Source organism: Lampetra fluviatilis, chromosome 74 (genome assembly GCF_964198595.1).
Source record: "Lampetra fluviatilis chromosome 74, kcLamFluv1.1, whole genome shotgun sequence".
NCBI classification, from domain to species: Eukaryota; Metazoa; Chordata; class Hyperoartia; order Petromyzontiformes; family Petromyzontidae; genus Lampetra; species Lampetra fluviatilis.
Genome location: NC_136348.1, coordinates 2,895,946 through 2,923,144, shown reverse-complemented (window position 1 = coordinate 2,923,144; position 27,199 = coordinate 2,895,946). Strand labels below are relative to the sequence as shown.

The 27,199-nt window shown below is 45.9% G+C and overlaps 2 protein-coding genes across 2 annotated transcripts in view; one reads left to right on the top strand and one right to left on the bottom strand.

Moving 5' to 3' along the window:
- Positions 1–27,199, bottom strand: part of LOC144953332 (uncharacterized) — a 446,639-nt gene that overhangs the window by 44,407 nt on the left and 375,033 nt on the right.
- LOC144953325 (uncharacterized) overlaps positions 380–27,199 on the top strand; it is a 378,709-nt gene continuing 351,889 nt past the window's right edge. The window contains exons 1-4 of the mRNA XM_078883889.1: positions 380–394; positions 2,121–2,360; positions 7,188–7,640; positions 23,196–23,399. Coding sequence (XP_078740015.1) covers positions 380–394; positions 2,121–2,360; positions 7,188–7,640; positions 23,196–23,399 — 912 coding nt within the window. The remainder of the gene's footprint in view (positions 395–2,120; positions 2,361–7,187; positions 7,641–23,195; positions 23,400–27,199) is intronic.

Sequence of the window (27,199 nt, the reverse complement as noted above, 5' to 3'; positions counted from 1 at the left end):
TTTATTGTCATTGTCACCAGTACAACTAAATTTAAAATGCTCACCAGTCAGGGCATCATTCATACATTTAAATTAAATAAAACAAGAAAATAAAAATAAAATTAAATGAAAGATAATCAATTTATACTATATATAAAAACAGCCCAAACAACTTTACCTTTCGAGTAGGCAGGGGTCGCTATACAGTGAGTCTTAGCGGACTGAGCTGGCAGCTTCACCTGCCGGGAGCACGGCCAGTTGCGTAGCGCCCCCTACAGTTTCGCCCATGGGTCAATACCCCCATGGGGCAACCCAGCTGACTGTTTGATGGGTACAATGGGTACTTTTCGGTTTATCCGGCTTATTATCATTATTATGTATTGACGTTGATCACGTCTCCATGGACGGCATGCTGGTGTGCGAGTTCATTCATAACGAAAATTAGTAGAATGTCGGTCATAAAGGTGTTCGAGTTCATTCATAAGCAGTGTTCGCTTGATCCCCGATGACACAGACCTACACACAAACAAAGTACTCTTTATTAAATTAATTATCAGCTCAGACATCATCATCTCAATCATTTCCAAAGACGTGTGCGGTCCCGCGAGAGCAGGGCCTGGCAACAAATATCTGAGCAGCGGAAGCAGCAGAATCAGAAGTAGCTGCGTCGCCATCGAAATGTGATGTTGCTGCTGCTGTATTTGCTTCTGCGTCGATCAAGATTGACGCTCTTGATCGTCGCATTTGATCAACTCTGACATTGTAAACTCTCACATGTTAAACTCTAACATAGTGAAATATAATATTATAACATATGAACTACAAACTATCCATTGTTACGCTTTAAAATACGATTAACTGTTATAGTGCAGAACCACATAATTTGAGGTATGGGATTATAATCGCATACTAATCATTAGAATCGCACTGAGCTCATTAGAATCACACTGTGGTTGTACGTATGGTAAGTTAATATGCCAACCGGGGGTAGGATATGCAGGATTAGAATCGAATTACAATAATTCGAATCCCACTCGTCGTATTAGAATCACACTTTCCACTGTTGGATGCATGTGTCGTATCAATGGAATCGAATAGCCATATAAGTATATACAGTATACACAAATAAAGAGTATAACAATCACACATTGTAACATAAATACAATAAACATTATTTAAAACACGTATTTACAAATATATATTCCACTATTTAAAAACTCAGAATGTCGTCGTTTATGTGGGGACATGGAGCGCAGTGGATCGTATCGTCTAAGCTGCTTTTCGGAATCCGTGTGATAACCCAGTCACATCGCCTAACTCCAGTGACAGCACCTTACCCAAACTACATCTCCCCAACAAGACAGCCTTACCGATGCTGTGCATTATGTTTATGGGATAACAGAGGTGTGTATTTTCCCATACGCCTTGCCCAAAAAGACTGATTGTCCGCTTAACAGCCTAGCCTGTAAACCACCATTGGTGATAGTGTTGTTTGAAAGCAACTATTAAATTCCCTTTGGCGACTTTAAAAGCTGCTGGTGGCTGGCCAAACCATGCCTCGCTGTTTGTCTCCTGAGTGATGACGGATACAAACCAGACCAAGCGGAGACCACGTACCAGATCGGATTTTGGTTACTGATGTTAGAGTGATTGTGTTGCAAGTGTGGTCACTAGGCGTCTGTACGTGCTCACTCCCGAAGCTCGGCGGTTATTGGCAACGCCACGGGGCAGCATTCACTTTAAATCGAGGACAATGGAGGGCATGGGGAACGTGTTTTTCCATTTATTAAAAATAAGCGCACAATTACACACTGAGATGCACTTACATATTCATGCATGACGCACAATGGACACATTACTCTTCGGTATGTTAATAGACATGCGGATTGTACCTTCCAAAATTAACAATCGAATGCAAATATCCTGAAAGACAAAGGATTGGATCCTAGGGGGGTAGTTATGAGGCGGCTCAGAAGCGGTGCTCAATGCCATTTCGAGAGGGAACTTGATGAGGTTGGACGCTCGACTAATCGCTCTGCTGATCGCCCTTCAACCGCGAGACAACGCAGACTGGCGAGCACAATTGCTGTGTCGACAGTTAGGCGACTTTGCGTCGGGAGAGTTCGTGGTGACGTCTTCAGACGTCACCTCTTCAACATCATAAGAAAACGCACACGGGCGAGAAGCCATTCCTGTGCCCTGTGTGTGGGAAGACATTTGCACAGTCATCAACTCTTCAAGATCATAAGAAAACGCACACGGTCGAGAAGCCATTCCTGTGCCCTGTGTGTGGGAAGACATTTGCACACTCATCAACTCTTCAAACTCATCAGAGAATACACACGGGCGAGAAGCCATTCCTGTGCTCTGTGTGTGGGAAGGCATTTGCACAGTCGTCAACTCTTAACAGGCATCAGAAGGTCCACAATGATAGGAAACTGAAATCAAAAGCTGAAATTCAGGGTGCTGCAATGATTCCTGAAGATAATTCCACCTTCGATCCCATGCAGTTGGATCCCGAAAGATGGCTGGATGTAATGGAGTGGCTCGAGAGTCAACCCGAGAGCTCGGGGTGACTGAAAAATATGTGGTTATACCTTTTAAGCCGTATCGAGTACCTTTGTGTGTAATTTTGACCATTTAAGTTTTACAGTTTTTGTGAGAGTTTTGTGACGTGCACTCTGGTGGTTTGTAATGTTATCGGATTACTTGCTGAAGTGGTGTGATGAGCACTGGTTGTGAGAGGGTTGAATTGTACTCGTAAAGTGTTCCTGTTGAGCTGAAGTTGGAATGCGTCTGTAGATACATCTTTTCTCAACATTTTAAACTGTTTTTTTCAAGTATATATCTTTCAGGATGTACATTGATGACGCGTTCATTGGATATATGGCCTTGACTTCAACATAGACACACAGTGAACAAATGTGGTGAACAAATAAGGAAATCATGGGGAATTATACTTTAACGCTTTGGAACGGAAATAGTTTGCATTGTACTGGAAATGTGTGAACATTGGACGTCATAAATATTTCCTTAGAGTTTTGACGTAAAAATGATTGCAGATGAATAAAAACGTATTTTTAACAAATGTTTGTCCGGTCTTTATTTTATAATGTTCCTAGCAAAAACATGTTAAGCGAGTTTCAGGTGGAGGATCTCCGTCACACAAGTGTGCCCTTAACCGGCAGCATCTTGGCTGTCTACCTGATTAACACGTGTTCCTTGAGGGGAAACGTCCCCGTAGTTAATCTTTCATCAACGTACCAGTCCCTAATTCCGAAGTATGTCGGGGATAAACTGTACTCTATAACATGTAAACTGTAATACTATGCACGAAAACACTAAACATTAAACTATTATAAACTAGTGTTATAATTCATAACCATATAAACGGAGTTAAGGTATTATAATATCATTAGAAGCATTAGAATCATAGTGTGGTCGTATAAGAATATCTAATATGTATGTATAGTGTACGTGCAAGGATCGGATAAAAATTATCACAATTACAACATGGTCATATTACAATCACGATTTTCACTGCTAGATGTCATCGAATAACAAACGACGGAATATATTTATATAAATACACGCACAAACTCATTATAAACTCATGAGATTATGAATCGTTACAATTATTATAACAATCACAAATTGTGACAAAGCGAAATTCCCACAAGCAAAACACCACGCTCACGTGACGAATTCTTAAACAAACTGCAACACTCAAGTGACAGAACTCAACAAAAAAACGTCGCAATAAAAAGAACAACATCAATGGGCAAGTCTTAAAAACACACAACACACGCACGTTAGTATCTGTTAGAAGAAGACAACACCTAGCACCTTCAACTATACACATCATACAGCCAACTCGTAAATGGGGCGGTATATGACAGCCTTCACTGCTGTCGACGGGGCCAAGCAGAGAGTGTTTAACTCCATTGTTTCAGAATCCGTGTCATCACCCGGTCACAGCGCTTTACCCAAACTACATCTCCCCAACAGGGCAGCCTTCCATATGCTGTGTATTTTAGCAGTTATTTACGAATGCACTTGAAGATGACAATTCGTCTAGAAAAGGCAGGCGACTTGTTCTACCAACACGATTTCAAATTTCTATCCGAAAGAAGTATGAGTTCATTCATGAGTAGTATTCACTAAGCCCCGATGGCACTAACCTACACACAGTTATGATTAAACAAAGTAAACATTAGTCGCTCATCCCAGCTCAGACATGATCATAGCAATTATTTACAAATCCGTGTCGGGTCCCACGAGAACAGGGCACGTCCACAAACTATCAAATTGTAAACTCACATTGCATACTCTAACATTATAAACTCTAACAATATAACCTTTAACCTATGAGCTATACATTGTAACGCTTTAAAATAACACTACAAACTAGTGTTATAGTAAACTATAATGTTGTGAACTCTAACAATATAAGCTATGTGCGATACATTAAAACGTTATAAAATAACATCATAAACTAGTGTTACAGATTAGAACACCGTACATTGAAGTGTGATATTCGAATCTCATTCGAATTCTCAGCTTCACAACGTGTTCCTCTAAGAATCACACTATGCTCGTGAGTATGTAACATGTCTGTATGTAACATGTATGCATGTAACATTTATGTAATATGGACGTGCGATCCAATTGTGGGATATGTGAAACGGAAGGTGCAGGATCAGGATGGGATTAAAATTATTTGAATAACACTTTGGTGGTATTAGGATCAAGCTGTCCACTATTGGATAAATGTTCCATCTCAATGGCATCAAATAGCAATATTCAGTATGGATATGTAAAATAATCGCACAAACCCAATATTAGCCCGTGCGCTCCGGTGGAGAAAGGTCCCCATTATGAATCGTTTCGCAACATTCAGGTCCAGAATACCGAAGTATACCGGGAATCACCTGTACTTTAAAAACATGTAAATTGATAAAACTATAGACAATAATTTTAAATTTGAAGCTTTCGGGACTGCAAGGATTCATATTCTTAGGTCTTTCTGTAAAGTCACGTAGGTAAAACATCAAAATTAATAAATATAATAAAATAAAATAAAAGTCACGACGTTTCGGAGGCAACACAAGTCTCCGTCATCAGGTGGGACCGTCACAGCCAGATTAGCTGCATCAAGTGAGGCAATGATTCAAGATGCAATCCCTTAAAAGCAAGTTGAGGGGGGAGGAGAGGGGGGCTCATCAGAATGTGGTAGCCAATGAATGGAACGTATCGGGAGGGAGGGGGGCGGGGCTCAAAGACAGCACGGGGCGCCAGGCACAACGCATCGGGAGGGGGAGGGGCCAAAAGGATGTGCTCGACGTTCCATTCATTGGCTACCACATTCTGATGAGCCCCCCTCTCCTCCCCCCTCAACTTGCTTTTAAGGGATTGCATCTTGAATCATTGCCTCACTTGATGCAGCTAATCTGGCTGTGACGGTCCCACCTGATGACGGAGACTTGTGTTGCCTCCGAAACGTCGTGACTTTTATTTTATTTTATTATTTTTATTAATTTTGATGTTTTACCTACGTGACTTTACCGAAACAACCTAAGAATATAGACAATAACACTAAACATTAAACGACAACACAAATTATCAACTGGTTTTATAATTTATAGCACCATAAACGGAGGTACGGTATTAAAATCTCATTAGAAGTATTAAATCGCAATCTACACATATGTATGTAAATTATCTGTTCAATCGAACCGGAGGTCGGATATGTGAACTGTGGAGATACAGGGCAAGAATCGCATTCAAATTTTAGAATAACAATATGGTCGTATTAGCATTTTAATGGGCTTGAATGTATGTTATGTGCAAATGCAATCGTTAGTCGTAAATGCGAGGGAGGGGTTAAGAGGTGCACGTTTAATCAAGTGTTAAGGACACTGTTGTTGATAAGAATTCGTCTGGACATGGCACGTGCCTTGTTCTACTCGATCAACCAAAATTAGTATAATGTCGGGAGTATGATTTCATTCAAGAGTAGTATTCACAGAGACCCGAGGACACTAACCTACCTAAAGTTATGGTTAAACAAAGTAATCTTGAGTGACTTAATTCTCAGCTCAGACATGATCATCGCAATCATTTCCAAAGACGTGTGGGGTCCTGCGAGAGCAGGTCCCGACTACAAACAGCTGGGCAGCAGAATCGTAAGTAGCTGCGTCGCCCTCGAAATGTCATGTTGCTGCTGTTGTTGTCGCTGCTGTTGTTGCTGCTGTAGTTGCTTCTGTTGCTGTGATATACGCAGGGAGGTAGTGTGCCGTGAAGGGATGACGCCTTTGATTAAAGCCTCTGATCAAACTCACCCGATTGATGCCCTTGATCGTCGCATTTGATCAACTCATAGTGAAACATAATATTATAACCTATGAACTACAACCTATCCATTGTAACGCTGTAAAAGAATATTACTCATTGGGTTTCACTCCCTCGTCGAGAAGGCCGCTCTCTTCCTTTTCTAAAGTTATGTGCTAATTTCTCTGCATTCACTTTAAATCGAGAACAATGTTTTTTCATTTATTCAAAATAAGCGCACAATTACACACTGAGATGCACTTACATATTCATGCATGAAGCACAATGGGCACATTACCCTTCGGTATGTTAATAGACATGCGGATTGTGCCTTCCAAAATTAACAATCGAATGCAAATATTCTGAAAGACAAAGGATTGGATCCTAGGGGGTGAGTTATAAGGCGGCTCAGAAGCAGAGCTCAGTGCCATTTCGAGAGGAAACTTGATGAGGTTGGACGCTCGACTCGTCGCTCTGCTGATCGCCCTTCAACCGCGAGACAACGCAGCCTGGCGAGCACAATTGCTGCGTCGACAGTTAGGCGACTTTGCGTCGAGAGAGTTCGTGGCGACATCTTCAGACGGGTTCCAGACATCGAAATACCGTGAATCTCCAAGTAAGTGTCTATTTTCGCGATTAAACTCTTAAACGTGTTCGCCGTCAAATTAGCGGGATTTTTTTGCGTCTCGGTTAGACACGAGTGTCGTTCTTGTTTTAGCAGTTACCAAAACTCAACGCTAAACATCCTTTCGGCCGAAAGCGTACTGTTAACTCGATAACACCGCTGCTGTTACTACGCTCACATGGAGCAGAGACGCTCTCCACAGCCCCACGCACACGGAGGCAAGAAGCCATTAAATTGCTCTGTGTGTGGGAAGTCATTTTCACGGCCATCACATCTTCAGAGACACCAGAGAACACACACGGGTGAGAAGCCATTCCTGTGCCCTGTGTGTGGGAAGGCATTTACACACTCGGCAACTCTTCAAGACCATCAGAGAACACAAACGGGAGAGAAGCCATTCCTGTGCCCTGTGTGTGGGAAGGCATTTGCACACTCGTCAACTCTTCAAGACCATCAGAGAACACACACGGGCGAGAAGCCATTCCTGTGCCCTGTGTGTGGGAAGGCATTTGCACAGTCATCAACTCTTCAAACTCATCAGAGAACACACACGGGTGAGAAGCCATTCCTGTGTCCTGTGTGTGGTAAGACATTTGCACACTCGTCAACTTTTCAGAACCATCAGAGAACACACACGGGCGAGAAGCCATTCCTGTGCCCTGTGTGTGGGAAGGCATTTGCACGGTCATCAAACATGAACAGGCATCAGAAGGTCCACAATGATAGGAAACTGGAATCAAAAGCTGAAATTCAAGGTGCTGCAATGAGTCCTGAAGAAGTTTCCACCTTCGATCCCATGCAGTTGGATCCGGAGAGATGGCTGGATGTAATGGTGTGGCTCGAGGATCAAACCGAGAGCTAGCGGTGACTGAAGAAATATTATGTCATGTGGCTATACCTTTTAATCCGTATCGAGTACTTTTGTGTGTAATTTTGACCATTTTAGTTTTACAGTTTGTGAGAGTTTAATTACGTGCACAGTGGTGGTTTGTAATGTTATCGGATGACTTGCCGAAGTGGTGTGATGAGGACTGGTTGTGAGAGGGTTAAATTGTAGTCGTTAAGTGTTCCTGTTGAGCTAAAGTTGGAATGCGTCTGTAGGTACATCTTTACTCAACATTTTAAACGATTTTTTTCAAGTATATAGCTTTTTTTGATTGGTATTAATCGACTTTAGATAGCCGATTTCAGGATGTACATTGATGACGCGTTCGTTGGATATATGGCCTTGACATAGACGCACAGTGAACAAATGTGGTGAACTAATAAGGTAATCATGGGGAATGAAACTTTAACGCTTTGGTATTCCTGGAACGGAAATGGTTTGCATTGTACTGGAAATGTGTGAACATAGGACGTAATAAATATTCCCTTCGAGTTTTGACGTAAAAATTATTGCAGATAAATAAAAACGTATTTTTAACAAATGTTTTGTCCGGTCTTCATTTATAATGTTCCTAGCAAAAACATGTGCAGAGAATTTCAGGTGTAGGATCTCCGTCACACAAGTGTGCCCTTAAACGGCAGCATCTTGGCAGTCTACCCGATTAAACACGTGTTCCTTGAGGGGAAAGGTCCCCGTTGTTAATAGTTTCTCAACGTGCCAGTCCCTAATCCCGAAGTATGCCGGGGATACACTGTACTCTATAACATGTAAACTGTAACACTATAAACGAAAACACTAAACATTAAACGATTATAAACTAGTGTTTAAATTTAGAACCATATAAACGGAGGTAAGGTATTATAGTCTCATTAGAAGCGTTAGAATCGGTGTGGTCGTATTAGAATCACACTCTGCTCATATGTATGTATGGTCTACGTGCAAGGATCGGATAAAACATTTTAAAATTACAACACGGTCGTATTACAATCACGATTTTCACTGCTAGATGAAGGTCTCATCTCAATGTCATCGAATCGCAAAAGACGGAATATTATTATATTAATACTTAGAAAAACACGACTGTCACATGACGAATTCTCAAACTGCAACACTCAAGTGAAAGAACTCAAGAAAAAAAGCCTAAAAAAAGAACAACAACAATGGACAAATCCTAAAAACAGTCATCACACGCATGTTAGTAGCTGTTAGAAGAAGACAACACCTAGCACATTCAACTATACACATTGCACAGCCCCAAAGAACCAACTCGTAAATGTGGCGGTCTTTGACAGCCTTCGAACTTCTTACTTTCGTTCTCAATAAATGAAGACATTCTTGGCAAATGCTATCGCCTTCGCTCGTGATTTGCCTCCTAATTATTGGTTTCAGTTTCAAAAACCAACAAAATAGATGTCATGTCCTCAAGTATTCCAAGCTGCACAATCCACGGTTTCAGACTGCTTTTAACAGGCAAATGTTATCACAGTAAACAATTCGGACCACATCAGGACACTCAATCTCGAGCATCTGTGAAGCAACGATGAGTGGGCTAAGACCTGCAAGTTTATTCGAGTGTTGACGTTATTTTAGCTATATAGTTAAGTACATGTATGTGATAAGGATTCGTAGACATGGCCTGTGTCTTGTTCTCCTTAATCAACCAAAATTATGACAAATTACGTCATAAATGAGTGCGAGCTAATGTTTCGGTAGTATTCGCTAAACACCGATGGCACGAACCTACACTAAGTTATGTTTAAACAAAGTCAACTTAAGTCGCTTAAATCTCAGCTCAGGATCATCTCTATTATTTCCATGAACGTGTGGGGTCCCACGAGAGCAGGGCCGGCCACAAACATTCGGGCAGCAGTTTGAGCAGAAGCAGAAGTCGCTGCTTTGCCATCGAACGGTTTCGTTGCTGCTGTAGTTGCTTCTGTTACTGTTATATACGCAGCATGTTGGTGAAGTGGTGCGATGAGCAGTGTTTGTGAGACCGTTCAATTCCTGACAATCTTGTCGTGGTCAAGTGTTCCTGTTGGAATGAGTCTGTTGTTACAACTTTATTCGATATATCTTACTTGTTTTTCTCCTTTATATCGCTTTTTTGGATGGTAATAAGCGACTTTAGATAACTGATTTCAGGATGTACATTGATGACGCGTTCGTTGGATGTTTGGCTTTGACTTAAACACAGACGCACAGTGAACAAATGTGGTGAACTAATAAGGACATCAATGGGGAATTATACTTTGGTTTGGTATTCCCGGAAGTGACTTGATTTGCATTGTACTGCAGCTATACTCTTTCGTTCTTTCGGTAACGTCATATAGTTAGACAAAATAATAGATAATAATTGATCAATAATGTGATCTATTATTTCTCTACCTACGTGACTTCAACGAAAGAACCAAAGAGTATGGACTCCTGCAGTCACGAAAGCTTCAAATCAAGATTGTACTGTAACTGTTTGAACATAGGACGTAATAAACTTTCGATACGAGTTGTAGTACTGTAAATATTCTTGCAGATGAATAAGACATTATTTTCAATAACTGCTTGTCCGTTTTTATTAGTTTCAGGTGGTGCATCTCCGTCACACAAGTCTGACCTTAACAGGCATCATGTTAGCTGTCTGCCCATTAACATGTGTGGTTCAGGAGGGGAAGGTCCCTATTATAAATCGATTCACAACGTTACGGTCCCTAATCATCAAGTATACAGGGAATCACCTGTACGCTATGACATGTGAACTGCAACACTATAAACGATAACACGAAACATTAAAATACTATAAACTAGTTTAATCATTTATAACACTAAAACAGAGGTACGGTATTATAATCTCATTCCAAGTATTAGAATAACAACGTGATCGTATTTAAATCACACTCTGCGCATATGTATGTGTAGTGGTGATACGCGATGGGTGTATATGTCGTGTGCCAGCGCGTATGTACGGGTGTGTGTGCGGTGACGCGCGCTGACGGGGAGGAGCAGGCGTCAGTGCGCGGGTGGGGGTAGTGCTGCTGATTGGCTGTGTGCCGGTGACGCGCCCAGAGGGAGTGATCGGGTAGCAGCGCGGTGTGATTGGTTGGGGAGTGGAAACCCGCGCTGAGCGGAACCGGATCGTGGGGATAGAGCGTGGGGATTGGGTAACTGAGGAGCGGTGCCGACGTTGAGGTCCGCATCCGCTCCGTCTCCCGGGAAGAAGGGGTATATAAGGTGATGCACAGAGGAGCAGGGGGCAGAAGTGGAACCATCTAAGAATGAAGAGGAAGGTGCAGAGATAGAGCCCGGAGAGGAGAGTAAGGGAGAGTAGAAGCTGAGTGATGTATAGTGTGTAGCCAGCGAGATAGAACGGTCTACACGAGCTGAGTAATGTATAGTGTGTAGCCAGCGAGATAGAACGGTCTACACGAGCTGAGTAATGTATAGTGTGTAGCCAGCGAGATAGAACGGTCTACACGAGCTGAGTAATGTGTAGTGTGTAGCCAGCGAGATAGAACGGTCTACACGAGCTGAGTAATGTGTAGTGTGTAGCCAGCGAGAGAGAACGGTCTGCACGAGCCGAGTATGCATACGGTGTAGCCAGCGAGAGAGGAAGGTCTGCACGAGCCGAGTATGCATACGGTGTAGCCAGCGAGAGCGGTGCAAAGTCTACACGAGGCGAGTGGAGAGTGTAGCAGAGGCGCAGAGTCTACACGAGGCGAGAGAGGAGTGTAGCCGAGGCGCGGAGTCTACACGAGGCACAGAGAGCCGGCAGCACAGAATCCTGAGTCAAGAGAAGTGCAGTGTGAAGAAGAGAGGCCACGCGTTGTATTGTTACAAGTCAAGATTTAATAAAAGAAGTGTGTTCCCGTCAAGGAGTTTCCTGCCGTCATTTTCCAATACTTCATCTGGCGTCAGAAGTGAAACGGGCTTCCAAGTATGGAGACGAGGAAGACCCGTAGGACCCACGGGATTGACCGCGAGGAAGACCTGGACGACTCGGAGCCGCTGGTGGCGGGGGGTGAGGATGAGGACTTGCCCACGCTGCAGGGTCCGTCGACGGCGCCGGCCGAGCGACCGGGGACAGACGCCGGGCTTCGTGAGGCGCACTCCCGACTGGCGGAGCTGCTGCTCGCCGCCGCGTCCATCTTGGCGGAGATCAGCTCGTCGGGAGGAGCGGGGACGGTGGGGGACATTTTACAAGGTCGCCCCGCAGATTCCCGCCAAAACGAATGGGGGATTCCCGCCATTGCGCCTGGGCCTACTTTTGGCGGGAACGGCGAGCGCCACGTGGTGGTGGGTTCCCAAGCGCGCGCATCGACGTCATCAGCGCGCGAGGGGGTCCGCCATCTTACGTCTGCTGCTGGAGCCGCCATCTTAGACACCGACGGACAGGCGGAGAGGAACCACGAGGCGGATGACTTCATTTTTCAGCAGCGCCTGCCCACGTTGTCAGCCTTCAAGGCGGAAGGCGGAGACTGGGGCCAATTTCAGCGAAGGTTTTTGGCGCATCAAGAGATGTCAGCGTGGTCCGATGCTACAGCGCTGCGGGCATTGCCCGCCATGCTGGACGACGATGCGCTCGCGGCCTTCAGGGCTGCACGGAAGTCGGACCGCTCCACGCTGAAGGATGCGCTGGGTTTGTTGGCCAGGGTCTACGGGCCTCCCTCTACATGCCGCCATCAGTTCTACGCAAGACGGAAAGCGGCCACGGAGACCGCGCTGGCCTATCGCACGGCGTTGCTGGCTCTTGCTGATGCTGCGTTCCCTCGGATGGACGAGGAGGGCCAAGACGCGATGGTTTTGGAGCAGCTGCTCAAGTTGGCGCAGGACCTGGGGGTCCCTATCAACACAGCTGACGACATTGATATTTCTTCTTTGAGAGTCGCCACGAGTATTCAAGCGCACGAGGCCCTACAACGGAAGCAAGGCGTTGGTTGCAACGCTGCTGTCGTCGCAGCCCCGGGGTTGGTGGTCGCCGAACCCCAAGTCGTCAGCCCACGAGAGGAGGCGTTCGCCACGGGACGACCAGGGGACTGGAGGCCGGGGGCCCGGTCGCCTCTGCGATCGGGCCGAAAGTCGGAGCAACCAAGATCTACTCCGACCCTCGTCACGTGCTATAACTGCGGCCTCCGGGGCCACGTGGCGTCCGGGTGCCGCGCTCCGCGGCAGCGCGCCATGGGAGCTCGGCTGGACGACGACCGAGAGCCCAAGTCATCTCTACAATCCCCGGCAAGTCGCGGCACCTCACACGCTCGGCCTGTTTATTCGGCACACATGGGACGCCGCGTTGCGGCAGAGGAAGGCCGGTTAAGGTTCGGGGATTCGGTTCGGCGAGGGGGGTTCGGCCGGGACCAGGGAGACATTGAATGGGCGGAATTGGGGCATAGAATTGTGGCTGCTTCGGCGGGTTCGTCCGTTGTTACGGGATCTATTGATGGGGTTGAGATTAGGGTGTTAGTGGACACGGGGGCATCGGCAACTATTATATCGGACCTCATTTATAATATTCTTCCAGTCCAATGTCGTCCGCTGCTTCCAGTTGATGTGCCATTTTACGCCGCTAATGGGGGATCGTTGGGCATTATCGGTCAGGTTAGGGCGTCCATTTGCATTGGAGATATCAAATTATCGGGACCCGTTTTCGTTTCGTCTTCTTTGGCAGTTCCGTGTCTTTTGGGCACTGACTTTTTGGCTAAAATGCCCATTAAAATTCTTATCGATCAACGATGCATTGAACTGCCATCGGGTCGCCGGATTTCATTTTTGACGGGCCCTACTGACATTCGGACGGCGTGCGCTACGATACAAGCGGTGGCGACGCAGACAGTGCAAGTGCCCCCGGGTTCACAGATGTTGATTCCCCTCCAGTTGCGAAAACCATGGGTGAGGGAGGCTTCGGGACAGAGTATGCTTTTGGGTCCTTCTAACAAGGCTGTCGGGGGTCTTGATTTATCGGTGGCTCACACTTTGGTGCGGGCTGACAGGGATCCGTTTGTGATGGTTTTGAACGCGGGGTCGCGACCAGCTGTCATCCCGCAGGGCACCGTGCTGGCTCACGCGGCGCAGGTTCCTGGGGATGATGGGTTGGTTGCGCAGGTGGGCTCGAGCCCCGCGCGGAACGTTGAGCCAAGGGAAGACCTTGAGTGGGTCCATTCGTTATGTGCCGCCTCGGACGATTTGTCGGCGGCGCAGTTGGGTGCGCTGCGCGAGTTGCTCATTGAATTCTCTGATGTATTCAGTAAACATAAGTATGACATTGGGTGCACGGATTTGTTGCACCATCACATTGAAACGGGCGATGCGGCGCCGGTCAGGCTAAATCCCTTCCGACTGAGTCCCGTGGAGAAGGAACATGTTCAGTCGGCTGTTAACGATATGCTAGAAGCCGATATTATTTCGCCCTCCTCTAGCCCGTGGGGAGCGCCTATTGTGCTGGTTAAGAAGCAGGACGGGTCCCTGCGATTCTGCGTTGATTTCCGTCGCCTGAATAAGATCTCTGTGGCTGACGCGTATCCGCTCCCCAGGATGGATGAGTCCCTCGATGCATTGTCTGGTGCGCGTTATTTTTCGACTCTTGATTTGTTATCGGGGTTTTGGCAGTTGCCGCTCGACGAAGAGTCGAAACCTAAGACAGCATTTCGGACTCCAGGGGGGCTGTTCCAGTTTAACCGGTTACCCATGGGACTTCACTCCTCTCCAGCGACGTTTCAGCGACTTATGGAGCTGGTTTTGTCGGGCTTGCAATGGGATACATGCTTGATTTATATGGACGATGTCATTGTTTTCAGTAAAACGTTTGAGGAACACCTCCGGCGATTGAGAGGGGTGTTCTTGCGAATGCGATCGGCTAAGTTGAAATTTAAACCGGCCAAATGTCACCTCCTTCGTAGGTCCGTTAGATACTTGGGTCACATTGTCGATTCTTCGGGGATCTCCACCGATCCCGCGAAGACGGATTGTGTCGGTTCGTGGCCGACACCTACGTCCGTTTCCGACGTGCGTAGTTTCATCGGGTTTGCTTCTTATTATCGGCGGTTCGTTGAGCACTTCGCCACTATTGCAAAACCCTTGCACGCTCTAACGGCGAAGGGAGTGAAGTTCAAATGGGGACCAGAGGAGGAGGCCGCGTTTCGCTCCCTCCGGGACGCCTTGGTGGGTGCCCCACCCTTGTGTTATCCCGATTTTGCCAGTCCCTTTTTGCTGGACACGGATGCTAGCAACACGGGCATTGGAGGGGTGCTATCCCAAGTCGTTGGGGGTGTCGAAAGAGTTGTCGCCTACGGTAGTAGGGTGTTGTCTCCGGCGGAGCAGCGCTACTGTGTCACCCGTCGCGAGCTGCTTGCCATTGTTTTTTTTGTGCAACAGTTTAGGCCATATCTTTATGGTCGTCACTTTACAGTCCGAACGGACCACGCGGCGCTACAGTATTCATTGAGGGTCGCCCAGCCCTCGGGCCAGTTGTCGCGTTGGTTGGAAGTCCTCCAGGACTATCAGTTTACGACTACGTACCGTAAGGGGTTGCGACACACGAATGCCGATTGCTTGTCGCGGTTGTTGCCTTGTGATGAATGCGCGTGTTTGTCGTGATCGGCGCGCGGAAAACCGACGCTTGTGGGGGAGATGGGGGCACTGGCTGCGACAGCGGGCGCACCGATCGGGGATGATTCCACTGCCTCTCAGGGTCGGGACTCGCTGCTCTCGCTGTCGCTCAGCGAATGGGGCCGCCTCCAGATGGCGGACAGCTCGCTGCTAGCATTGCGCCGCAAGGTTGGGGGTCCCGAGGGGGACCAGGAGCGTACCGGCTCCTATGTACTTGAGCGGGGCGTGTTATTGAAATGGGACAGTTTGTCCCGGCGGAACGCACTCGTGGTGCCTTCCGCTGTGAGGGGGAGGGTTGTCTTGGCGGCACACGAACGCCTCTTGCACTTGGGAGTTAACAAGACGCTTGCCCTGCTTCAGCGTGACTATTACTGGCCGGGAATGGGAAGGGATGTGGTGCATATTCTGAAGGGGTGCGTTGAGTGCGCCAGGCGTAAACCACCGGCCGTGGCAGCTAATCCACCGCTGCAATCTATTCAGGTCTCGCGTACCAACGAGCTCGTTGCACTCGATATTTTGGGGCCCTTCCCAGTCACGCCGAGAGGGAATAAATATTTGTTAGTGGGGGTCGAATACTTTACCCGATGGCCTATGGCGTGGCCTCTCGCTAACCAGTCGGCAGCGGCTGTGACGGATGCCTTCGTCCAGGGCTATGTCCTGGACAAAGGGGCTCCCGAACGCCTGCTGACCGACCAAGGTAAACATTTTTCGAGTAAATTGTTGCAAGAGGTGTGCGATCTGTTGGGTACCAAGAAGGTGCGTACCTCCCCGTACCACCCGCAGACTGACGGGATGGTGGAGAGACTCCACAAAACCTTGACTTCCATGCTGTGCCAGCAGGTGTGCGAGGCACATGTAGATTGGGACCTGCAGGTCCCGGGAGTCCTTGCTGCGTATAGAATGGCCCCCCATGCAGCTACGGGGTTTTCCCCATTCTATCTGATGTACGGTCGGGAAGCTGACCCGCCAATAGAAACGCAACTTGGCCTGTCCGCTCCACGAACTAATTCTAATTTGGCAGAACATATTAAGTTTAATATTCACAAGCTGACAGAGGCGAGGGAGGCCGCGCGGCTTAATTCGCGGGCTCGCCAAATTGCTAATGAACGGTTGCGGGCACGGAAGGTGTCCATGCACGAATGGAAACCAGGTGACAGGGCCTGGCTGCATTGCCCTCAGGCGCCCTTGGCTACGTCGCCTAAATTGTTGAGACCGTGGAGGGGACCCGTGGAGGTCGTGCGCGTTGCACGGCCCCAGTGCGTTCAGATAAAGTGGGGAAAGCGCCGGTGGTACGTTCACCCCTCCCGACTGAAACCGTTCTCGCCTCCATATGGCCTCCCCTTGTGTCGTGATGGCCGGGCGTGTGACGTGACCGGCGACCCAGAGGGGGAAATGTCTCTGCCTGATCCACACGTATTTTCGCCTGATCTGCTCCCAGGTGTCTCGGAACTGACAGCTGCCGATCACCGGCGGCCGGATCTCCGCGGCGGGGCCGGCCCTTTCAGGCCCGTTCCGCGCCGTCTGGAGCAGCCGGAACCGCCGGACGGTCGTCAGTGTCCCGCCCCATACGATGGACCAGCCAGACGGACTCGCGCCAGGTCGTGCTACTTTGCATGACCTGCCTCGTGAGGAGTCGGGGCAGTTGGAGCGCCTCGTCACTGCGTGTAGTCGCAGGGACGTGGGGCGCGTTCGTTTCGAATTTGCTCGTATCGTGTTATTGTTGACTTTTCGGGTTCATTGTCAATCTGTACATAGTTATTCTTTCGATTTAAAGCTTTCGTGACTGCAGGGATTCATCTTCTTGGTTCTTTCGGTAAAGTCACGTAGAAGGGAAGTAATAAAATAATAAAAAAAATAATAAAAATAAAAATAAAACATAATAAAACAATTATTTTTTATTACTTCCCTTCTACGTGACTTTACCGAAAGAACCAAGAAGATAGTTATTCTTGTTGTTGTTGTTGTTGTGTTGTGTTACGGGGCACACTCGGGGGGTTACGGGGTTTTTTTTTTGTTGATTGTCGTTTTATCGTCGCGGTTGGTTGTTGTTAGCAGCCGGGCCGGCTGCGAGCTATGTGGGAGGGGGTGATGTAGTGGTGATACGCGCTGGGTGTATATGTCGTGTGCCAGCGCGTATGTACGGGTGTGTGTGCGGTGACGCGCGCTGACGGGGAGGAGCAGGCGTCAGTGCGCGGGTGGGGGTAGTGCTGCTGATTGGCTGTGTGCCGGTGACGCGCCCAGAGGGAGTGATCGGGTAGCAGCGCGGTGTGATTGGTTGGGGAGTGGAAACACGCGCTGAGCGGAACCGGATCGTGGGGATAGAGCGTGGGGATTGGGTAACTGAGGAGCGGTGCCGACGTTGAGGTCCGCATCCGCTCCGTCTCCCGGGAAGAAGGGGTATATAAGGTGATGCACAGAGGAGCAGGGGGCAGAAGTGGAACCATCTAAGAATGAAGAGGAAGGTGCAGAGATAGAGCCCGGAGAGGAGAGTAAGGGAGAGTAGAAGCTGAGTGATGTATAGTGTGTAGCCAGCGAGATAGAACGGTCTACACGAGCTGAGTAATGTATAGTGTGTAGCCAGCGAGATAGAACGGTCTACACGAGCTGAGTAATGTATAGTGTGTAGCCAGCGAGATAGAACGGTCTACACGAGCTGAGTAATGTGTAGTGTGTAGCCAGCGAGATAGAACGGTCTACACGAGCTGAGTAATGTGTAGTGTGTAGCCAGCGAGAGAGAACGGTCTGCACGAGCCGAGTATGCATACGGTGTAGCCAGCGAGAGAGGAAGGTCTGCACGAGCCGAGTATGCATACGGTGTAGCCAGCGAGAGCGGTGCAAAGTCTACACGAGGCGAGTGGAGAGTGTAGCAGAGGCGCAGAGTCTACACGAGGCGAGAGAGGAGTGTAGCCGAGGCGCGGAGTCTACACGAGGCACAGAGAGCCGGCAGCACAGAATCCTGAGTCAAGAGAAGTGCAGTGTGAAGAAGAGAGGCAACGCGTTGTATTGTTACAAGTCAAGATTTAATAAAAGAAGTGTGTTCCCGTCAAGGAGTTTCCTGCCGTCATTTTCCAATACTTCATATGTATAGTGTACGTGCAAGCGAACTGCTCGTATGTACGTATGAAATATGCATCTATGGACATGCGAACCGGTGGTCGGATATGCGAATTGGGGGGTGCAGGATTATGATCAGATTAAAATGATTAGAATAACACTATGGTCGTATTAGAATTACACTGAGCTAGAATGTATGTTAAATGTAGATGCACATCGGGAGTCGTAAATGCGGCCTGGGTGGTGCCAGATTTAGAATCGCATCAAAATTATTAAAATCGCACCATGGTCGTATTAGAATCAAGCTGCCCACTGCTGGTAGAATGTTCCATCTCAATGGAACCGAATAGCAATATACATCTTCTTGGTTCTTTCGGTAAATAATAAAATAAAAAAACATAATAAATTAATTCTCACGACGTTTCGGCCACAACGCAAGCAGCCGTCCTCAGGTGGAGAACAGGTCCGTCAAGTAGAATGTCACGCTCCAGGCTTGGAGCGACTCTTTATGCTGGGATGGAGGAGCGAAGAGCGTCTTGACAAAATAATTTGCATATCAAGAGGAATTTAGCATATTTATGGGAAATGCAGATATGTGATTTGCACTGCTTGTGAAATGCGTAGGAGGTGGGCGGGGGGGTTTCAAGTCATTATGTCCATGCATTATGCAGGATTAGCAGCATCAAAGGGAGGGAGTAAGGTCAGAATTAATAATATACAGCATTGATATTGGGCGTGGAGCCTTCAAGCGCAACCTTGCGCATTTTGACCTGGTTCTCGACGCCCGTCCCGCGCCCATGGTAGAATCTTGTGCATGTCGGGGCGTCAAGGGTTCGCACCACAGCCTTGAAGGATTAGGCAGGTCCCTGGCTTCTTTTGAAGAATATGACCAGGCTCCAGGCATCCTTGAGGCACCCCGGGCCTCAGGGGCTCGGAAGCTGTGGGCATAACAACACATTTCCTTTGGCGTACGGTTTTCGTTGTCGAGTGCCCCACCACCTTGGACACACCAGACTTTAGCTGTACATTACATGGGGATGAGCTGTCTGGGTGGAGACGGACATAACTACATTCGTACACACTGCGGCCATTTCACCTCTATGACTTCTACAAGACACCGCCATTGTTGGAGCAACTTGGGGGACGTACCCGGTGGCACCTGTTGGCAATACACCATGCCCTGTCCCCGACGGCCCATGGAAGCACGTGTTCCCACCACCCGTGTTCTTTTCATTAGCGGCTTGCACTCTGGCTGGGAAAGGTCCTCGTTATAAATCGTTTCGCAACGTTCTGGTCCCGAAACCCGAAGTATACAGGGGATCACTATAACATGTAAACTGATAACACTATAAATAAACAATAACACTAAACATTAAACGACTAAATTTCGATTTAAAGCTTCCGTGACTGCAGGCATTCATCTTCTTGGTTCTTTCGGTAAAGTCACGTAGAAGGAAAATAATAAAATAATACAAATAAAACATAATAAAATAATTCTCACGATGTTTCGGCTACAGCGCAAGCAGCCGTCCTCATGTGAAGAATGTAACACCACCAAGCTTGGAGCGTATATTTAAGCTGGGTTGGAGGGGAAAGAAGAGCGCCTTGACAAAAATAATTTGCATATCCAGATGAATTTAGCATATTTTTGGAAAATGCGTAGGAGGTGGGCGGGGCGTATACAGTAGGGTTGGTAGAATAATACTTAGGGTCATATTATAGTCGAAGGTATAGATTGTGTATAGTAATACAGTATATAATTTAATGTTGGGTTTGTCTATGGCAGTACATAGTACGGGGTATCCCGCTGCTGTGTGTTGTGTTTATGGGATAACAGAGGTGTGTATTATCCCATACGCCTTGCCCAAAACGACTGATTGCAGAACCACGTAACAGCCTAGCCTGTAAACCACTATTGGTGACTTGTTTGAGAGCAGCTATTAAAGTCGCTGCGCTAAATGAGGTTGTGGCTGGCCGAACTATACCTCGCTGTTTGTCTCCGGAGTGATGACGGATACAAACCAGACCAAGCGGAGGCCATGTACCAGATCGGATTTTGGTTACTGATGTTAGAGTGATTGTATTGCAAGTGTGGTCACTAAGCGTCTGTACGTGCTCACTCCCGAAGCTTGGCGGTTTTTGGCAATCCTCTTGATATGCAAATTATTTTGTCAAGGCGCTCTTCTTCCACCTCCAACCCAGCTTATGTTTACGCTCCAAGCTTGGCAGTGTTTCATTCTTCACCTGAAGACGGCTGCTTGCGTTGTAGCCGAAACGTCGTGAGAATTATTTTATTATGTTTTATTTTTATTATTTTATCACTTCCCTTCTACGTGACTTTACGGAAAGAACCAATAAGATGAATCCCTGCAGTCACGAAAGCTTTAAATCGAAATTATAAACTCTAACAATATAACCTTTAAACTATCAGCTATACATTGAAACGCTTTAAATAACACTACAAACTAGTGTTATAGTAAACTATAATGTTGTGAACTCTAACAATATAAGCTATGAGTGATACATTATAATGCAATAAAATAACATCATAAACTAGTGTTACAGATTAGAACACCGTACATTGAAGTGTGATATTCGAATCTCATTCGAATTCTTAGCTTCACACCGTGGTCCTCTAAGAATCACACTATGCTCGTGAGTATGTAACATGTCTGTATGTAAAATGTATGTACGTGGAATATGTGAAATGGAAGGTGCAGAATCAGGATGGGATTAAAATTATTTGAATAACACTTTGGTGGTATTAAGATCAAGCTGTCCACTGCTGGATGAATGTTCCATCTCAATGGCATCAAATAGCAATATTCAGTTTGAATATGTAAAATAATCGCACAAACGCAATATTAGCCCGTAAAATAATGAATCGTTACAATTGTAATGACTCCGAACTCATATTGCAGAGGGTTCTTTGATTTAGCCTTTAACGCGGTTTCAGACCCCAGGCGTCACGATATAGCAACAACGACGACTAGACAGCAACCAGCCAACACAGCCCCAAACCTCGTTCCTCCCCCTCTCTCATTCTCGGCGTGAACCTCCGCCCACACTTGGTCTCGCCTTCCCTTCTCGAACTGTCTCTATCTTGTTGTCACCACTATTCCCTTAGTTGATGCACTGTCTTTACATCACCCACCTCTATGACCTCTAGCTGACCCCGCCATGGGCGGAGCAACTTGGGGGACATACAGATATGTATGTAAATTATCTGTACAATCGAACCGGGGGTCGGATATGTGAACTGTGGGGGGGGGGGTACAGGGCAAGAAATGCATTCAAATTTTAGAATAACAATATGGTCGTATTAGAATTTTAATGGGCTTTAATGTATGTTACGTGCAAATGCAAATCATTAGTCGTAAATGCGAGGGAGGGGTTAAGAGGTGCACGTTTAATCCAGTGTTAACATTTATTTTAGCATCATATTTAAGGACAATGTTGTTGATAAGAATTCGTCTGGACATGGCACGTGCCTTGTTCTACTCGATCAACCAAAATTAGTACAATGTCGGTCATACAGGAGTGTGATTTCATTCATGAGTAGTATTCACACAGCCCCGATGACACTAACCTACCTAAAGTTATGGTTAAACAAAGTTATCTTGAGTGACTTAATTCTCAGCTCAGACATGATCATCGCAATCATTTCCAAAGACGTGTGGGGTCCTGCGATAGCACTCGGAATTGGAAGTAGATGTGTCGCCCTCGAAATGTGATGTTGCTGCTGTTGTTGTCGCTGCTGTTGTTGCTGCTGTAGTTGCTTCTGTTGCTCTAATAAACGCAGGGAGGTGGTGTCCCGTGTTGGGATGACGCCTTTGATTAAAGCCTCTGATCAAACTCACCCGATTGAGGCCCTTGATCGTCGCATTTGATCAACTCTGTATACTCTCTCACATGTTAAGCTCTATCATAGTGAAACATAATACTGTATTATAACCTATGAACTACAACCTATCCATTGTAACGCTGTAAAAGAATATTACCTATTGGGTTTCACTCCCTCGTCGAGAAGGCCGCTCTCTAAAGTTACATGCTAATTTCTCTGCATTCACTTTAAATCGAGGACAAAGTTTTTCCATTTATTCAAAATAAACGCACAATTACACACCGAGATGCACTTACATATTCATGCATGAAGCACAATGGGCACATTACCCTTCGGTATGTTAATAGACATGCGGATTATACCTTACAAAATTAACAATCGAATGCAAATATCATGAAAGACAAAGGATTGGATCCTAGGGGGGGGAGTTATAAGGCGGCTCAGAAGCAGAGCTCAACGCCATTTCGAGAGGGAACTTGATGAGGTTGGACGCTCGACTCGTCGCACTGCTGATCGCCCTTCAACCGCGAGACAACGCAGCCTGGCGAGCACAATTGCTGTGTCGACATTTAGGCGACTTTGCGTCGGGAGAGGTCGTGGCGACATCTTCAGACGGGTTACAGACATCGGTATACCGTGAATCTCCAAGTAAGTGTCTATTTTCGCGGATAAACTCTTAAACGTGTTTGTCGTCACATTTACGGGATTTTTTGCGTCTCGGGTTAGACGCGAGTGTCGTTCTTGTTTTAGCAGTTAACAAAATCCAAAACTCAACGTTAAATATCCTTGCGGCCGATAGCGTACTTTTGACTCGATAACACTGCTGCTGTTACTACGCTCACATGGAGCAGATACGCTCTCCACAGCCCCACGCACACGGAGGCAAGAAGCCATTGAATTGCTCTGTGTGTGGGAAGTCCTTTTCACGGCCATCACATCTTCAGAGACACCAGAGAACACACACGGGCGAGAAGCCATTCCTGTGCCCTGTGTGTGGGAAGACATTTGCACACTCATCACATCTTCAGCGTCACCAGAGAACACACACGGGCGAGAAGCCATTCTTGTGCCCTGTGTGTGGGGAGGCATTTGCACACTCATCAAACATGAACAGGCATCAGAAGGTCCACAATGATAGGAAACTGAAATCAAAAGCTGAAATTCAAGGTGCTGCAATGAGTCCTGAAAAAGTCCTGAAAAAGGTTCCACATTCGTTTAATCCGTATCGAGTACTTTTTAGTTATAATTTTGACAATTTTAGTTTTACTGTTTTTTTTATTACGTGAACAGTGATGGTTTGTAATGTTATCGGATTACTTGCCGAAGTGGTGTGATGAGCACTGGTTGTGAGAGGGATCAATTGTAGTCGTTAAGTGTTCCAGTTGAGCTAAAGTTGGAATGCGTCTGTAGGTACATCTTTACTCAACATTTTAAACGTTTTCGTTTTCAAGTATATAGCTTTTTTGATTGGAATTAATCGACTTTAGATAGCCGATTTCAGGATGCACATTGATGACGCGTTCATTGGATATATGGCCTTGACTTCAACATAGACGCACAGTGAACAAATGTGGTGAACTAGTAAGGAAATCATGGGGAATGATACTTTAACGCTTTGGAACGGAAATGGTTTGCATTGTACTGGAAGTGTGTGAACATAGGACGTAATAAATATTATGTTCGAGTTTTGACGTAAAAATGATTGCAGATGAATAAAACCGTATTTTTAACAAATGTTTGTCCGTTCTTTATTTTATAATGTTCCTAGCAAAAACATGTTAAGCGAGTTTCAGGTGGAGGATCTCCGTCACACAAGTGTGCCCTTAACCGGCAGCATCTTGGATGTCTACCCGATTAACACGTGTTTCTGGAGGGGAAAGGTCCCCGTAGTTAATCGTTTCTCAACGTACCAGTCCTTAATCCCGAAGTGTGCCGGGGATAAACTATACTCTATAACATGTAAACTGTAACACTATAAACGATGATACTAAACATAAAACAACTATAACTAGTGTTTTAATTTAGAACGATATGAACGGAGGTAAGGTATTAGAATCTCATTATAAGCAGTGGTCTTATTAGAATAGCACTTTGCTCATATGTATGTATAGTGTACGTGCAAGGATCGGATTAAAATCATTACAATTACACTACGGTCGTTATAGAATTACGATTTTCACTGCTGGATGAATGTTACATCTCAATGGTATCGAAGAACAATAGACAGTTTTCTATTCATAAATTAACGCATGAACACATTATAAGCTCATGAGCTCATGAATCGTTACAATTATTATAACAATCACAAATTGTAACAAAGCGAAATTCCCACTAAGCAAAATATCACGCTCACGTGGCGGATTCTTTAACAAACTGCAACACTAAAGTGGCAGAACTCAACAAGAAATGCGCACGACAACAAGTTCAACAGCAATGGACAAATCCTAAAAACAGACCACACGCACGTTAGTACCTGTTAGACGAAGACAACACCTAGCACCTTCAACTTTACACATTATACAGCCCCAAAGATCCAACTCGAAAATTAGGTGGTATATGACACCATTTGAACTTCCTACTTTCGTTCTCGACTAATGAAGATATTTTTGGCAAATACTATCGCTTTCGCTTGTGATGTACCTCCTAATTATGGCCTCAGGTTAAAAAAAAACAAAAAAAAAATTAATGCGAATTCCTCCATTATTCCAAGCTGCACAATTCAGGGTTGTGGACCGCTTTGAATGCTTCAATGTAATCACAGGAAATGCTTCAGACCACATCAGGACACTCAACCTAGAGCATATTTGAAGCAACGTGATGAGATGGCTAAGAACTTCAAGTTTATTCTAGTGTTAACGATATTTTAGCAATATAGGTAAGTACACTATATGTACTAAGAATTCGTCAACATAGCAGGTGTCTTGTTCTCCATAATCAACCAAAATTATGACACATTCTATCATAAATGTGAGATAATTCTTCAGTATTAGTCGCTAATCTCCGTCACACAAGTCTGCCCTTAACGAGCAGCATCTTGGCTGTCTCCCCATTAACATGTTCCTAGAGGCGAATGGTCCCGTTATAAATCGTTTCGCAGCATTCTGGTCCCTAATCCCGAAGTATACTGGAGATCACCTGTACTCTATAACATGCCAACTGCAACATTATGAACGATAACACTAAACATTAAACTACTATAAACTGTTTAATAATTTATTACACCATTAACGGAGGTACGGTATTAAAATCTCATTTGAAGTATTAGAATCGCACTCTGCTAATAAATATGTATAGTATATGTTCAATCGAACAGGTTTTTGTGTTAAATTGCGTAAGTAAAAAATATATTTTGTTAAACCCGCCACCACCTGACACATCAAAATAGTAAGGGTTGTCACTTAAACAGAACATGACAATTCGTTAGTAAAGCATGTTTATTCCGGTCACTATTCTTCAATTGGGATTACCGTTGGCACGGCTATTTTAGTACACACAATCGACAGGAAGTACAAGGTCAATGGGTTCACTTAATTCGCATGCCTAATGTACGTTGATTACCATATGCATTACCCAAACGGCAATGGGTACCCATAGCCATATATATATATGTGTATCCATTAACACCCCGCCCTCCCCCACTTCGCGCAAGAAGAGCACACACGTTTTGTCATCACATCTACCTCTCTATTTACGGAACGAAACAGGAGGACTTCTCCACAAAACTGGCCGTCGCCTAATGAAGATTGTTGTAATTACTGGCGAAACGTCGTACTCAGATTGTATATGTTGTGGATTGGCTCTCCAACACACCATTGTGCTGGACTAGTAACGAATTAGCATGTCCTGTTTACGTGACAAACCTTACTAATTGGGTGTGTTGGGTGGTGGCGGGTTTAATGACACATGTTCATATTTAGGAAATGTATGGATACGGTATTCGAATCTCATTAGAAGTATTAAAATCGCAATCTGCTCATATAAAAGAAACCTGACGTTCAATCGACCCGGGGGTTGGATATGCGAACTGTGGGGTGCAGGGTTAGAATCGAATTCAAACTCCTAGAATAACAATATTGTCGTATTAGCATTTTACTGTGCTTGACTGTATGTTAAGTGCAAATGCAAATTATTAGTCGTAAATGCGAGGCAGGGGTTAAGAGGTGCATGTTTTTAATCCAGTGTTCGTCTCGATCAACCAAAATTAGTACAATGTCGGTCATAAAGGAGTACGAGTTATTTCATGAGTAATATTCGCTGAGCCCCCAGATACTAACCTACACACAGTTATGGTTAAACAAAGTAACGTTTATTCACTTAATTTTCAGCTCAGACATGATCATCGCAATAATTTCCGAAGACGTGTGGGTTGGTCCCGCGAGAGCAGGGCCTGACTACAAATAGCCAAGAAGCAGAAACAGCAGAATCAGAAGTAGTCGCGTCGCCCTCAAAATGTGTTATTGCTGCTGCTGTTGTCGCTGCTGTTATTGGTGCTCCTGTAGTTCCTTCTGTTGCTGTTATGTGTCGGGTGGTGGCTCATTTACTCATCACCACCCATAATCATCAACACAAATCATCAGTATCAACAACCATTATCATCACCAATCATCATTATCACTATCAACTCACCATCACCAACCATCGTCACCACCCCTACCCAACCATCACAACCAACATTCATCATAACCACCACCAATCATCAAACATCATCAACACCCATAATCACAACAACCCATCATCATCACCACCCATCATCATAACCTCACCAATCATTACCACCACCCATGATCATTACTAATGTGGGGGCCGTTGGCCCCCGGGGTCTCTCCCGCCATCATCCCCTATTCCGTTTGTTCCCCCACCTCCCTAATACCCGCTAGTGTTTCGCCGGCCT